General features: G+C 31.8%; 1 protein-coding gene across 3 annotated transcripts in view; it reads left to right on the forward strand.

The window, feature by feature from the left end:
- Positions 1-16810, forward strand: part of EMC2 (ER membrane protein complex subunit 2) — a 479224-nt gene that overhangs the window by 27230 nt on the left and 435184 nt on the right. For 2 of the 3 annotated variants that reach the window (XR_012502164.1, XR_012502163.1), the window contains exons 8-11: positions 1659-1740; positions 2570-2680; positions 4741-4845; positions 12686-12773. Coding sequence is in view for 1 of the 3 variants with exons in the window: in XM_010955832.3 (XP_010954134.1) it covers positions 1659-1740; positions 2570-2680; positions 4741-4845; positions 12686-12772 (385 nt within the window). In the remaining 2 variants the exon portion in view is untranslated. Of the gene's footprint in view, positions 1-1658; positions 1741-2569; positions 2681-4740; positions 4846-12685; positions 12774-16057; positions 16228-16810 lie in introns of those variants that run through there. The other variant, XM_010955832.3, reaches the window with a different exon arrangement.

Genomic DNA, 16810 nt, shown 5'->3' on the forward strand with positions numbered 1-16810 from the left:
CCCTGTTCTTGTATGTGATGCTAAATAATTTTTGAGAGAAGTATCTTGGCTTTCATTTTACATTAGAAACACCTTCATGCCCATTTTCTCTTACTTTATGCTATATAAGAATCAGAGTCAGTTGTGCTCAACCCATTTAAATATTTAAGAACTTTTATTCTTAGCATTAATATGAGTTTTTGGCATTACTCTAGTTAAAAGAACACATTTATAAGGGAACTATCTTTTGGATGAAGTTGGGTGTTAACAGTAGAGACTACTTCCCTTTCTCCTATGCAGTGATGAATAAATATTAGATAGGTAGTCATAATACTGTTGTTCTAGTTGTTTATTCAGTCATTTGCTCATTCTTTATATACCTACCATATGTCAAGAACCAGTACTAGGTTTTGGACATAAAAGTGAAAAGGACTAAATAGCTGCATGGTCTCTGATGAGGATCTGTCTATGTATAAGATCTTTCATAAATCTAAAGTGCTGTGATTTTGCAGGTAATCTGCAGAGTATTTTTGATTCCTCAGGCCGTTTGATTTGATTGTTGTACCTGTTTTTATGTTACCATTGACATCTTTATCACTACCGTTACCACCACAATTTTTCATCATGGTATGTAGCACATACAGGCAGTTGTATAGTGGTTAAGAGTGTCGTCTGTCTGCTCACTTCCTAGGGGTTTGGTAGGATTAAATGAATGTAACAGATGTGGAGAAGTGTGTGATACATAATGAGCATGTAATAAAAGTTAGCTATTAGTATTACACATATGTGAAACTGCAACATACATATTTTGAAAAGTCTATCAGACATTAGAGTAAAGATAGGTACCTTTGTATATTGGTGTCAAATGTCAAAAATAATTATAGGTAGCCTTTTTCTGTTGTAATATCATCACCTCCTCACTGGGAATACATCTTACAACACCTGTGTTCTTTAGAATTTCCTGTAAATAGTTAAGGATATTCACATGACTTAAAAATATAAAATACATTAAGGGGAATTATAGTCAAGTGGTATAAAACCATTTTTCCAGAACCCTTTTCAGTTTTCTCCTTAGATTTTCAGTAAAGATTTTTGTTTCTCTGCCACATGATAGAGTGCATATTAAAACCACTAACTTGATCTACCTTTCTTGGGTTTAGAAATTTGAAACTTCATCATACTTTTGTATTTGACAGTAACCTTAAGTAGTGAAATCTTTGGAATAGAATATATTGGTAAATATGTATCTATAAAGGAATTTTAGTGAATAGAGATATTTAATAAAATGTTTATTTCCTCCTTACACTTTAGCTATTTGAATAGTTTATTAAATGATTAGTGGACTTATAGAACTTACTTTATATGTAACCTGATCCAAGGTCTTGAAGCCTATGTTGTTAATAATGTTTGGATGTCATAGCAGTAACTCAGTTAAAAGTGTAATATCTCTTGATTGTTTATAGGCAGCTTTAAGGATTTAAGCTTGTTTATTCATTTCATTAAAAATGTAATATTATTTGTATTTATGAATTCAAGATAACAAGTACTTTATTAATAAAGCTATTTAAATTATTTTGGGAATAAAATGTCTAACATCACTAAAATTATGTTTAAATTATTTTAAGGTGTAACTTTAGATAAAATTTGTGGCTTTTAAAATTAACTCTGATATTTTTCAGCTATGCTAAAGCAGCCTTTTGTTTAGAGGAGCTTATGATGACTAATCCACACAACCACTTATATTGTCAGCAATATGCTGAAGTAAGTGTTTTCAAAAACAATAATTGTATATGATTTTATTTTTGTTGGTGTTAGGTATTATTATAGAGCTAAGAATATGTCCTTAATGTTAGGTAAGTATATAAAAATTTAAAATATGTGATGAAAATTGATTTGTGGAGGAAATAGTTTTAAATTTTTAATACTATAATGGAGATACTGACTTCATTTAAAAGCACTTATTTTAAACAGTGAAATTCTTCGTATTTTTTAATTGTGTATCGTTCTCTTTCCTAATTATGAATTGATTATGTCACAGTAATCACCATTTAATGGCTTCTAAGGCATTTACAATAATTAGGATTTTTATATCCATATTCTTGGAAATTCATATTAAGTTCAGTATTTTGGAAAGTAGGAAGTATTTGTCTTATTTGCTTAACTATGAAGAATAGCAGTACAATTGAATGCTGTAAGGTTAAAAGGACTTCATTATTAAGGAACGTCATTGTGGCTAGGAAGGGACAATTCAGTATCCAAGTCTAGATTTACAATGCTAATAATAGAACATATAAAGTTGTAAAGCATTTATAAGGTAGTTGAAATAGAAATTATACTGGCTTTTTTGTATTAGCATTTTTATTTTAAAAGCTACTCAATGATCTTATTGTTTATAGACTAGAATAGTTTTGGGAGGTAGGTTATGCTTTAAAATTTAGTTTAGTTTTAGCAACTTCAAGATGAATTCTTTTAACATCTTGCATTTGTTTACAGAATATGTTTCAATTACTAGTGCCTATGGTATGATGAAACATGCTATATTTCAAAGTAGTAAAATAAACAGGTTTCAGCACTCTGCAATTTTTAACAGGTTAAATATACCCAAGGTGGACTTGAAAATCTCGAACTTTCAAGAAAGTATTTTGCACAGGCATTGAAACTGAACAACAGAAATATGAGAGCTTTGTTTGGACTTTACATGGTGAGTTTGAGGTGCATGTTTAATGTTATTTTATGAAATGTCATTTAAAGTCCATTAGCTATCCCATTTAATCACATCCCTCTTTTTTTTTTTTTTAATTTCATTGATAAGCATATGATTTTTTCCTCTAGTTAATTATAAGCAATAGATTGTAAGGCAGTTTTATTTTTAGGTATTAATACACCTTATAAAATTAAACAGTAACAGATACAAAACTATATTATGTGTTTCTTAATTGTTTTGATGTTCTTGGGTTTATGCCCCCAAATTATTGTATTTCTTACCTTAAATTATAATTGTATGAAATATTTTTAAACTATACTTATAAAAGACATATTAGAAGTAAAATCTCTGATGCCAACCTAAAACTTTTTTTATGGTATAGAAAATTCAGTTGTTTGTAAGAAGCAGATAATTAAATATTTGTTTATGCTAAATGACGAGCTTAGAAAAAGTCAGTTAACAAGAGCTATGGGGAATAGAGGAAGAATTTGCTGACCTTTAAAATTTATATAAATGAGCTCCTCTCTACAATCAGAATGACTAAAAAAATAAAATTTTCTTTAATAGGCTAGTTCTTTGAAATTTTAGTTTATCCTGGTTTTGTCATGGACTTTTAGATGAATATTTTATTGGGGCTCAGTGAAGAAGAATTGATTGCAGAAACAGAGGCAGGAAGAAACATAGATGAAATAATTTTCAGCAAAGAAATGGCAAAATATAATTAGAAAACTGTTCAAAAGAATTTCAAAAAATTTTTCCTGGATTCTACCAGTGCCAGTTGTAATAGCTTGTAGAAACAGTATGGTAACAATTTTTTTTTTTACCAGATCAGTTAAATACTAATTTTAAAAATTGATAACAAATTATTAAGAATGGTAAAATACATAGCACTTAATGTGCCAGGCATTGTTGTGAGCTCTATTTTTTATTTTAAGTCATTAAATGCTCACATCAGCTATTTTAGAAGTTACTGTTACCATTTCACAGAAATTGATACCAAGACACAGAGTTCTGATTAATTTGTGGGAGATAGACACAGAGCTATGAAGTGATTGAGCTGAGATTCCAGCGTAGGTGGCTAACTCTGGAGTCATTCCGTTAACCAGTCCTTTTGCTGAAATTCATACCAAAAAGGTGACATTAAAGACATATTAGAGTGGTAAAAATCTAATTTTGATGTATAAATTCCTTACTGACAGAGAAGGAGGTGGGGGAAAAGTCTAAAACACAAGCTAGCTAGAAAAGAAACCACATAGGCAGATGCTCTTAAGGATAAGATATATTTAAGCATAAAAGTTATGTCTTTCCCCAGAAATACGAACATACATTTAAAAATTAACATATGATTTTGAGGGCTTCTAGATTCTTGCATGGATCCCAGATTAACAATCCTTTGTTTAAATACATTTTTAACAAGGAGCGACTGGATCAAATTAAAAAGGAAAGGGTGACTAATTGACTCTATGGAACATAGTTTGGCAACTCTTGGTATATATAGTGAGAAGAGAAACAGATTGGAAGTGATGATCTCTGTCTATTTCTAAGACTTCTGTTAACTTACTTTGGTTAAGTCAAATCAATTCTATTGGACTTAATTTTTTTTTTCACCTGTTAATATAGGAGGTTGGGCTAAATTATTTTTGAAGTTCCTTATATTCATATTCAATAATTCTGTAATTCTGATATAGGAAAGCTGAAGTAATTCAGTAATAAGAAGTAACACCAGTAAAAACCTATAGTATTTAAGTGATAATGGAATTTTACTTTCAAGAGCTGTGGTAGACAACTAGTAAAAAAAATTTTAGATATTATTTAAGATATATTTTTTCTCCCCATTACTTTGGATTATTTTCTATTTTAAAATATATTTTCAAAAAATATGTTTTCATTTGTAATGTGAATTTCATTCAACTTTATTTTCATTTAAAAAATTGTTTTGGTACAAGTTTTTAAAAGCTCTTTGTATCAGCCCATTGCAACTGTGACCTGTACATGTTTTTGATTGTCTTGGCTACATAAAATAATTTTGGTTTTGATGTTTCTTTTTTTGTTTTTAGTCAGCAAGTCATATTGCTTCTAATCCAAAAGCAAGTGCAAAAACAAAAAAGGACAACGTGAAATATGCTAGTTGGGCAGCTAGTCAAATAAACAGAGCTTATCAGGTTAGTATTGATAATTTTATATTATTATATAGGTCAGTTAATGTATTTCTTAGTTGTTTAAATTTCTACAAACTACAGAGCCAGTTGTCTGTCACTGGATTTTTATGCTTTTAGGTATTTATCAAATGTGCTTTAACTGTGTGGAATTAATTTGTAGTTGTAGGATCACATTTTTTTTTTTCTCAAAAGGAGTCTCTTACTATTATGACCCCATTATTAGCTTTTCTATCTCAGTCTATATTTGGCAAATAAAAAGTAATTACAAAAATCCAGAGAGGATAAATAATTTGCATGATGCATTTCAGAAGCAGATTGGGTATGTGAGTGCATTATTAATCAGAGGTATCTCAAGTAATAAAAAGAAAGGAAAGCCTAGAAGTAAACTAACCAGACTATATAAGGAAGTGTATGTACTGTGCTTACACATCAGATCTTATCTGAAACTTCACTTATTTCTTAGTTTTTTGAAGCTCATCCCTAGGAGATTCTTCAGGCCTCTTCAGACTCGTGGAAAAACACATCTTCTTACATCTTGCATGTTTGTAACTTCTCTGTCTACGGTCTATATTTGAAGGACATTTTGACTTTTTATACATCTTTTGACTATAAAATACATTTACCTAAGTACTTAAACATACTGTTCCATTGTTTTTTAGGATGAAATATTGCTGTCAAGGAGTCTGATGCCATCCTGATTTTCTTTCTCTAATAAATGACTTGAAGTTTTTGTCTGATTGCCCAAAGGAATTTTTTCTTTATTTTGAAAATCCAGTACTTTCACTATAATAATGTTTTATTGATTCTTCTTGGGTCAGTTTTCCCAAATATACAATAGACCCTTTTAACATGTAGGTTCAGTCCTCTTTTAATTTGATAGAATTTCCTTTTAGAATTATGATTTTTTTTTTTTTTGCTTGATTGCTTACATTTTCCTTTTCAGGTCTCCAGTTTTGAGTTTATTGGATCTCCTTTCTCACCTCCTATATCATTCACTTTCTTTCAAATCCTTTTCTGTCATTTTCTATATTTTACTTTCATCTTTTTTATCCATAATAATTTTTTATGGAGTTAGTGCATATTCTTTTTCTTGTTCTCTGCGATTACATAAGGTAGTTTTTCTGGACTGTTATGAGGAGGTTTTATGATCTAAGGGGAGTCAGAGATGATAGGACAGGGTAACTTTCCCAGCTTGACCTTTATATGCTTCCTCATCTTTGTTACAGAGAACTCAAATATGACCTCTCTGTATATCCTGTCTTTCTCAGAACTAGGTCTGGTTCAGAGTTTTCTGGCTCCAGCCCTCTCGTCTTCCCCTATGTGCCTACAGATCTTGAATTCTTATGTGTTGCTCTCAGCTTTAACTGATACATTTTGTTGTTGTTGTTGTTGTTGTTGTTGTTTCTTCTAAGATTTGCTGCCTCTGGGCATCACTACTTCCCTTCCTCCCCTCCCCCTTATCTGAACCGTCTCTCCCTCTTACCCCCAGTGTTTTTCAGTTTCTGGTAGTTTTCCTTAAGTGTGAATTTTTTTTTCCTCCTTTGGAGGAGTTGTTTGCTGGGTTTTTCAGAGATTTTTTGAAGTCTTGGACTATTAGACTTGTTTAATGTCACATCTACATGCAGTTTTTTACACTTATCTTTGATTTGGAGCCTTTGAAACTATCTTGGTTTTGTAGGCCATTTGCAGATTCATGAATTCATACTTTTTTCATTTCTGTGGCTTACAGAGTGGTAGCTTGTCCTCTTTTACATCCTGTTGTGCCTATCACACAGCTCTTGAACTTCCATAGGTCCTGCCACTATTGGTGGTATAACAGCATTCTAGAGTTTTAGAGGGTTGCTTGCAATGTTGTTTTTTAAAAAAGATGTCTTTGTTGGGTTGCTTTCTGTTAGCTTGTTTTTGGTTTTGGTGCTCTTTGTTTCTTTGTTTTTGTACTCTAGGTTGAGGAGATTAAAACTGTTCGGTGCCCTGAAGATCACACCATTTAAAGTAACTTTTGTGTATTTTTATTACATATAATAGAGAATGTTCTGTTGGCATATTGCAAGTCAGAATATTTACAACATTAGCTAGGCTGTGCATCTTCAAATGCAGTTTGAGAGAGCTCAGATTTGTAACAGGATTCTACAGAGTAGGCTTGGGGAGGGAGGAAGGAGTATTTTGTTGGTGATTGATATGCAAATTATGATACGGATACGTAAACTACCTCATTATTTTAAAGATTTTTTTGAGAAACAACTAGCTACTCAGATTGCTGTTTTCTGACATGGCATGACTATATGACTATATTTCTAAAATCAATTTTTATTAAATTATAACAAACATAGAAAAAATAACCCAAGTCATAAATGTACATTCCAGTGAATTATACAAGTAAATGTATCCAGGGCAGTAAGTAGGAACATTGCAGCACCCCAAAACCTTCATGGTACCTTCTTTCAGATTCTACTCCTACTGTCTTCCTCAAGAATACTAATTTATAATCCCATTGTTTTGGCTTAGTTTGAACTTTATGGAATCGTACAGTGTGTGTTTATTTTTGTTTGGTCACTGTTTATGAGATTTATTCTTATTTATGTCTATGGTTCATTTATTTTCATTGTGTTGTAGTCTATTATATGAACATACTACAATTTATTCAGTCAGCTGTCAATAAGCATTTGGATTATTTCCTATTTGAGGCTATTATGATCTTGCTGTACAAGTCGTTTGGTGTATGTATACATATACTTCTGATGGGTGTATATGTGTGATTGGAAATACTGGGTTATAGGATATACCTATATCTAACTGTAGTAGATAAAGTTTGTTTTCCGAACTAGTTGTTTATAGCCCCATCAGCAGTGTCTGAGAGGTTTCATAGTTCCACATTTTCACTATCACTTGCTTCTGTCAGTTTTTGTAATTATAGCCATTCCAGTGTATGTGTAGTGGTATCTTAATGGTTTCATTTTGTGTCTCTCTGATGGCCAGTGAGGTTGAACACTTTTTCGTATGTTTATTGGTCATTTGAATATCTTTCATGAAGTCTTGTCTTTTTCATTGGTTTATGACTTTTTACTTTTTTTTTAGTTTTTTGATTATGAACCCTTTGTTCATTATATGTGTAGCAAATCTTTTCAGCTCCTTAGTTGCAGTCATTTTCAAATGATTTTGATGAACAAAAGTTCTGAAGATTATTTTCAGTCTAATCATTCATTTCCCTTATGGTTTGTGCTTTTTGTGTTCTGAGAAATCATTTGCTACTTATGGTCATAAAGATAATCTTGTGTGTCTTTAGAGTTTTTTTTCCTTCTACTTTTCACATTTAGATCTACAATCCATTTGGAGCTGATTTTTATGTATGATGTGAAATAGGTGTCAATTTCCCCCATGTAGCTGTCCAGAGTGTTTCTGTCTTTCTGTATTGGGTCGTAAGTCCCATTCTGTGAAAGCTAGTATGCTGTAGTAATTGTGAGAAGTACACAGATACTAGATCTGTTTTATCTGGCTTCAGAGTTTGGCTCTGTCATTTACTAGTATGCAACCTTGGATAAATTATTTACCGTCTCTGAGCCTAGCTTTTCATCTGTAAGATGGGCATAATAAAAGTTTTCTGAGGATTAAAGGATGAAACATACTTTTCATCAGACCACAGCAGTACACGTTTTATTGTGTTCACTAATTGCATGCTCTGAGTTCACTGTATTATGCCTGCTATGTCCACTGCAGTTACAACAACAACAAACAACAATAACAACAGTTACAGTAGCACACGTAGAAAATTTATTATAAGCTCAGTAGTTTTTCTGTTTTACAAATGAGGAAATTAAGGCATGGAAAGATTAAATAACTTTCTTCAAGGTGACATGATGGAGCTGTTTTCAAATCTAGGCAGTCTGACTCCAGAGTTGATGTTTTTAATGGCCACAATATACTGCCTTTATAAAGTGATGTCAGGTATAAATGTACCAGAAACTGTAATTACAGTTTCCAACTCCCTTCTCAGTTATTTCTCATGTGAACAATTGATATCCTACCTCTGCTTATTTGTCTTTTCATTTCTGACCCAAGCTCTCAGTAGTAATGAAATTCAGAGTTTTGTTTGGGTATTTTTTTTTTCCTCTTTTTTTCTGTCTCTTCAGTAATACATGACCAGACAAACATGCCCTTCCCTGCCTTTTGAGATGGACTTTACCGCTAGACAGGAATCCCATCATTTCAGTATTTTAAGGCATTGTTTATATGTCTAAACCCTATTCTATAAAGTGTCAGTGTTCTTTGCAAAGAACTCTGAAAGTATTATTTGTGCTCTTCTGTCTTTGAGTTTTGCACCATAAACTCCATAGTCCCCAGTGGTGTTTTTGCATGTCTTTCTGAAGGTATGATTTGCCTTTTTTTTGACTCTAAGGAAAAGATAATACAAGGAGTTTTTGTCAGTTTCTGCCATCTTGGATACCACTCCAAGAAGATAACATACCTCTCAATTGGATCATGTCAGGTTTCTGTACAGCAACCTAAAATACTCCTCAACGGGGAGTCACCCGTTGTGCACAAGTTTTTTTTTGCCTCTAGTTACTAATAACTGATTTTAAATAAAATCTTTTGGTGCTTTTGAAGTTTTTATCTTCAGTGCTTTTTCGGCAGGGTTCTCTTTCTGTGAATCAGATCTCATAAATATTTGTAGCCATTGGCTTTTGCTAACAGTGGCTTAAAATAACAACCTATTTGCTTATGATTCTGTAAGGTATCAGGTAGGTTTGGGCTTAGTTGAGTAATTTTGCTAGTCTATACTGGGCTTATTTATATTTCTGCCCTTATTGAGGTATAATTTACATATAATAACGTTTTAAGTATACAGTTGAGTTTTGACAAACATACTCCTCTCTTACCACTACATTCAGGATATAGTTTCCATCACCCCAGAAAGTTCCCTTCTGCCACTTTGTATTCAGCCCCATTCCACACTGCAGATAAGCATTGATTTGATTTTCATCACTATAAATTAATTTTGCCTGTACTAGAACTTTATCTATAAAATGAGATCATAGGTTATGTGCTTGTTTGTGCCTGGCTTCTTTCACTCAGCATGTTTCTGAGATTCATCCATCCACTGTTCCATTTTATTTATCTTATTACTTTGTCCACCCTAGAATTTTCCACAAATTGTGTAAATTTGTCAATTTTAGTCCAGTTTATCCTGGTTATCACAATGGTAAATCATTGACCTTTGAATTTTATAAATAAGTTTTTATTATTTGTGTGTTCTTTCTTGTGAATTTTCTTTAGGATCCAACAGGGAATTATGAAAAAAGGTTTACTTAAGCAAAATCTAACTATATGAAAATAAAAATGCAGAATTTGTGATTAATGTGGAAAAGTAGAACTTTCAGAGATTGTCATTTTAGTAATTAGATAAATCTCTGGGGTCTAATTGAGAACTTTATAACATGTCTAGGCATATAAACAAATATAAAGTATATAATAAATATTCCTTATTGTAATGTTTTTCTAGGCATTTAAAAATTAGAGAAAATGAGATTTTAAGAACTTTCTTTGTTTCTATTAAATAATGAAACTGAATATGGCTACTACTTGCTCTTCAATTAGGTAATTGGTTTAACATGTTCAGTAGAGGCAGGCAAGTTTGATTAATGCTCATGAAAAACTTTAATGTGAACCTGCTCAATAATTTTCCAGATAAATGTTTCTTTGGTACTCTGTTAAATTCGTGTATGCTGGTGAGCCATATGCTATTTATGATTGCAGAGGTGATTCTGTTACTATCCTTTTGGGAAATAGAAAATTAAATCATGATTTGAGACAAAAATAGGATTGCAGCTTAATCAGTTAAATTGCCATATAATTTCTGGAATAGACAAAATAATTGCATGTCAGGTAAAATTTGAAGTGATAGATTTGTATTTCCAGCTTTCTTTTATTTGTTCTGACACAGATAAGTTAGTTTGGTTTATCCTAAATTGCAGTGGTTGTCAGTAGTGTTGACACACAATCTGAGGTGATTTTTTTAATTAGCTAATTTTAGAAACTACAAATTTATATTTGTTACTTTTTTATTACATTTAAGTACAAACCAAGAAAAATGCTGTATTTTAAAATACTTGTTATGATTGATCTCTACAAAAATTTTTCACTTTTATTTTGCTGTTTAAAAAGTTAAAATAAGTGTTACTTTGTGATGTCCTATTTTCTACCCCCTCCCCCAATCCATCAAAAGCTTTTTCTTAGAATTAGACCTTTAAGTATGTGATTAGGACCATTCCTGTTTACTTTGGATAGGCAGTGGTAAAAGAAAGGCTTTCTGTTCTTCGTAAGTCCTTGTGAAAGTTAATTTATCAACTGGATAATAGGAGTAATAAGCACACTCCACATCCTGTACACACCAAGGCAAATTATGTAAAGGCAAAGTTTTGAATGTGTTGCTGTTACCATATTTTGTAATTATGACTTGTAAGTTCATCATTTGAATTCCTTAAATTAGTAATATTTTATGAAAGGCAAAGTGATCTTAATTCTTAGGAGAAACTTTTCTCTTTCCTTGGCTTCCTCTAAAAACCCCCTTTATTTACTCTATCAAGTCAAGATTTAACCACAGAAGCTAATGTTTTAGGAAGTAGGATAATCATAATGTTAAGCTGCAGCCAGAGAGGTCAGAGGCAGGTTACCATTCCTGAAGCCTATTGCTTCTATGATGTTACCTGTGCTTGATCACTTAATCTTTCTCAACAGGTCACATGAAGTTTGCCAAATTAAGTTAATTACAAAAGAGAAGGAACACATCATAAATCAAGTATTAAGTACTTAAGACAGCATTGGTATTTGAAGGAAAAGATCAATCACTTGAAAATGTATTGAGTGCTTAGATCTTAACTTGAAAATACTATATGTTGCTAAAAGCAAATGTTAATCAGTACTTTAACCAGAGGAAAAACAGATAATATAGATATAATAAACCTTCCCCTGCCTTTACAAGGAACACTTACTTACTAGTAAATTTGTAGTGTTAAGCTAAACTGGTAAATGATGGAAATTGTCAGTCTATTTAGAAAACTCGTTTTGAAATCAGCATGGGGTATTCAGCAATGTTTCCCCCACTGATTATGCACTGTGTTGAATTTAATACACCATAAATTTGCTTTTAAATATTCAAAGATAGTATTTAATGCACTTATGTCTTATTTCCATTGTAAAATCCAGTCCCAGTTTGATATTACAAAATAAATTATGACTTAATAGAAATGCATGCTTTGAAACATATTTATATCATTTCAATATGTAGCCTAGAGTTTTATTTGAAAGCTCCTTGCTGCAGAAACATACTATTTGGTCAACTAATAAATCTGGAAAATTAAAAATTGCAACCTACTGTAAATAATTTTAGAAGAATCTTGCGACTTTAAAAATGATTAATAAAAGTCCTTTACATTATATATTTTACCTTTGTTTGAAGTTGTAAAAATTTGTTTAGAGGTCGCACAAGTAGAAATGGTCCACATTTCTACATAAATTTCATTTCTAAATTATGTTTTTCATTTCATAAAGGATTTCTAGTCTGAAAAGGAAAGATTGAAAATTAAATTTATGTTTTTATAGGTTATCATACTAAACCTTAAAGTGGCCAGTTTTATGGGGAAATTTTTGATACTTCAGTTGAAGATGAAGCCTGAATGAAAATGTCCTTAAAACCCAAATTTTGTTTTTTATTGAAGAAAAAGATCATATTTGATTTCATGCTTGTGATAAAATAGATAATGTTAACTCTCATTAACAATTTGAAGGTAAGATTGTGATTTTGAACCTGCCACTGAAATGGAGCCTAATTGCATTTTTAAAAAATTAGTTTGCAGGTCGAAGTAAGAAGGAAACCAAATACTCTCTCAAGGCAGTCGAAGACATGTTGGAAACACTGCAGATCACCCAGTCTTAAGGTTTCAAAAACTCTTTCACGTTACATTTCACAACTGCAAAAATGAACTACTGGTTTGTGACTTACTTACTAGATGCCCAGTGCTGTTTATATTCTGATTTTCTGTTGAGAAGGCAGTTGCAAAGAGTGTGTTTATAAAACCTAAAAATGCCATTTACTGCTAAGCAGGAAGATGGGGAAAAGCCCATAGAAGAAAGGTTTAATAAGATTCTTATTGATTGTACATCATTTTCTTCATATCACACATATATAACTGCTTTTAAACCATAAGCTGATCTAGAAATAACCTTATTAAATAAACTGTGATGATGTATTAAACTTGCATATGAAAATTCAGATTCTTTTTGTTATAATCAAATAGTGAATATGAATATGTTGTTTTAGAACTCAGTTTCTAGTTAACGCCTTTTTATTTGTGGCAGGAAATAACATAGCACATATAACTGGCAGAAGCAAAATACTGGTGAATTATTTTGATTCTCTTTATAGTGTCACGTTGGATTTTGCTCTGCATTCCAGTGGGCTATTATTTTTTGTGCTGTAATGTTACTCTGATAAATTTTGCTTAAAATATATCATTCTCCAAATTTCAGCACTTCCTGTAAAATTTTTCTTTGCTATAGACATAATTTTTTTTTTTTTAATGTATAAAATAGTTTAGAGTTCATGTATGAGTTATTTTTACTTTAGGAAAAAATAAGAAAATCTTAACTATCTTTAGAAGCAAAAGTTTTACAATTCTGTTATTACCTCCTTAGTGATAATTAGAATTTCTTCTTTCTTTTCATAATGTACAACCAATTACACTACCTTTAGCAGTATTTTGCATGGTTCAATAGAATAGAAAAAACTTTGAGAGTTGAAGACTTTATTCAGACATGAATCAGTTTTTAAAATAAGCAGTTATTCATTCAGGGCAGATACTGTTAATTGTAGTTTGTAATTTATACATATAAATTACATATATATAACTAATTTATTTATTTATTTATTTATTTATTTATTTATTTATTTATTTATTTATTTATTTATGTGTTCATTCATTCATTCATTTATTACCAGCATTATACAGAAACTCCGGCATGCTTGTCATTGCTGGATTTGGGCAAATGGGGATCATGGAAAAATTGATAACCTGGAAATCTTAAGGAAGAAAACTGTCAGTATCAGCTTTTTAGCCTTTTGAATAATTGTTAATAAATTATTCTCCACATCTAGTCTAATTATTTCATTTTGCAGGTTTTTTCATTTTATTCTGCCATGAGTAATGAGCAGATGTGAAATAACTCTCCATATGAAGATAGTTCTTATCAGCTAGTCTTTGTTACCATAAGATACACTGTTTTTGCCCATGAATTTAGTAACCATTTTCAACGTAATCAGCCACTTCAGATTTTTTTGCTCTAAAGAAAACAGTGCCTGCGTATTATTCCATTACCTCTCTTCCCTTTAATCTCTCCCCATGAGTCACTAGAATAGTGTTTAGCAGTATTTGTGTAGTAAGTAATTTAACATCAGCCGTAAGTTTCACTTTATTTTTTATAATTTTAATAACCTCCTTGCCAGGAATTTTTTATTTATAAGTACATTGTTAATGTGTGATAATTTATAAACCTCAATTTAAGTATACTGATAACTTCATTGTGGTCAACAGTTGCCTACCCAACCGCTTTTACCTCCTTCCTTATTAACAGTATCGTCTATTGTTCAGATAGGAGCATAATCCCTGTTCTTCCAGGAGTTTAGGACCTTACCCCAACCCTAGGGGTAGTGTCATGATTGTTCTAAAACTGAAGTGGTTTCATTTCTATGGTCTGTGTTATGCTAAGACAGAACTTTTTGCACTGAAGAAAATATTCCATATATGTGCTGCCTAATATGGCAGCCACTAGCTGTATGTGGCTGTTGAGCACTTGAAATGTAACCAAGACAACTGAGAAACTGAATTTTTAATTTAATTTTAATTTTAATAGCTGCATGTGACTCATGGACACCATATTGGAAAGTGCAGATAATCCAAAGTATGGATATGTAACCTAATTAGGGCTAACGAAATAAACAGAAACCTGTTGTCAAAGCTTTGTAGGGGACACTTTTTGCCTCTTCTGGCTGTAAATGTCAACAGCATGTCTGAAGGTCAATAGCCATCTTACAACCATGAAATAGCAAATATGAGAATGAAAGCTACATTTCAAAGATGGTTCCATAGAAAGATTAGGGGAGCCTGGGTCTCTGATAACATTGTTGAATACCTGAATTAACAAGAGCAATTGCTAGTTTCTGCACTTACTACGTAAGCAAAATAAACACTTGATTGTTAAGCCATTGTTTGGATTTTCTATTACTTTAGCCACATATGTTTCTGACTATTAGTTCCACTATTCAACATTTTTTTTTTAACATGTAAAACTCTTATTTTAGACATGCTAGGAATGCTATTTCAGAATGTAATGATTTAAAGTTAAGTGGATAATTACATATAACAAAAGAAGTAGTATCGTTGCAACTCAGTGCCTAGTATTTAAGCCAACAGAGGTGAGAAAAACGCATATTTAGAACAACCTCAATCATGAGGATAACATTGACTTGGAAACAGAGGAGGATACAGAAAAAAAAGAAGCAGAAAATTAATGTTTTAGTATGTTAGAAGCATACATTTTTATTAGCAAATATTTCAAAGAATCTTTTTTTTTCCTAATGCCATGACCCATTTAATCTCAAAGTAACTTCATTTTACTTAAAAGAATTATAGGAGTTTAGAAGGAACATCAGAGAGATTTAGTTGTACTCCATTTTGAGATGAGGTATTGAGATTCTCAGAAATGCATGTCTGTCCTGTTAGTGTGACCAAAATCAGAGCCAGATATATCCAAGGAACATTGCTTGTTAGCAGAGTAAGGATTAGAATTCAGATTTTTAGGCTTGTAAAACATTTTTTAATGGAATAATAAAGTCAGAATTTCATTTTTCATTTAATTGAATTTAAACTAAATTACTATTAAAGATGTTGCTTCATTTATAGTCAATGTGAGAACTATTTTAAACTATTTAGGACTATTTCAAACCTCGTTTATTCTGAGCCTCTGATTTATCCTATCTCCTTTCTCAGTCTTGGCAAGTAACCTCTTGTTACAGGCTGAATTGTCTCCCAGATTTCATATTTGAAGTCCTAACTTGTATCTCTGAATGTGACTTTATTTGGAGGTAGAGTCTTTAAAGTGATCATTGAGTACAATTAGGTCATATGGGTGAGCCCTAATCCAATATGAGTAATATTTTTGTAAGGAGAGATAAGGACACAGACATACAGAGGAAGGATCATGGGAAGACAAAAAGAAGATGTCCATCTACAAGCCAAGGAGTGACTCATCTGAAGAAACCATCCCTGCTGATGCCTTGATCTTGGACTTCTGACCTTTAGAACTGTGATGAAATAAATTTCTGTTGTTTTAAGACATGCTGTCCTCTGTGTACTTTATTACAGCAGCTCTAGTTGACTTAATATAGCTCTTTTACTATTTCACAGAGAAAAAGAAGTCATCAGATAAAACATACCCAGTATCAGACATTCTTGTACCTAGCTTCACCTCTTTTCCTCTTACAGTAGAAGAAAGTTAGCCCTACTTTTTTATGAGCTATTTCCCACCACTGTCACTCTCATTTTTTATGCTTTAACCATACTTCGGTTTCATGAATTTGCCATACTCTCTACTACTGTGGAGTGTCCTGACTTACCGCAAATGTCATCTCTTTTCTTCATTATCTCTTCTCTTTTTTATTGTTTCAACCAGATTCTTCCTGTTAAGACTAAAATATGCTCAGCTTGTTCCCTAATTTTTCCCTTTTCACTTAAAAATATTTATTAAAATCATGATTAAACACTCCCTTAAAAAAAAAATCTTCCCTCTTTCTCACAGCCCTCCCTCCAGCTACTACCCATTTCTCTCTTTTTTACAGCCAAATTTCCTCACTTGTCTAAACTCATGTTTGTTTTCTCAGCCTTTAAATTGCTCTAGTCTGGCATTCCCCCCACCTCCT

The sequence above is a fragment of the Camelus bactrianus genome, chromosome 25, assembly GCF_048773025.1.
Source record: "Camelus bactrianus isolate YW-2024 breed Bactrian camel chromosome 25, ASM4877302v1, whole genome shotgun sequence".
Lineage (NCBI taxonomy): Eukaryota > Metazoa > Chordata > Mammalia > Artiodactyla > Camelidae > Camelus > Camelus bactrianus.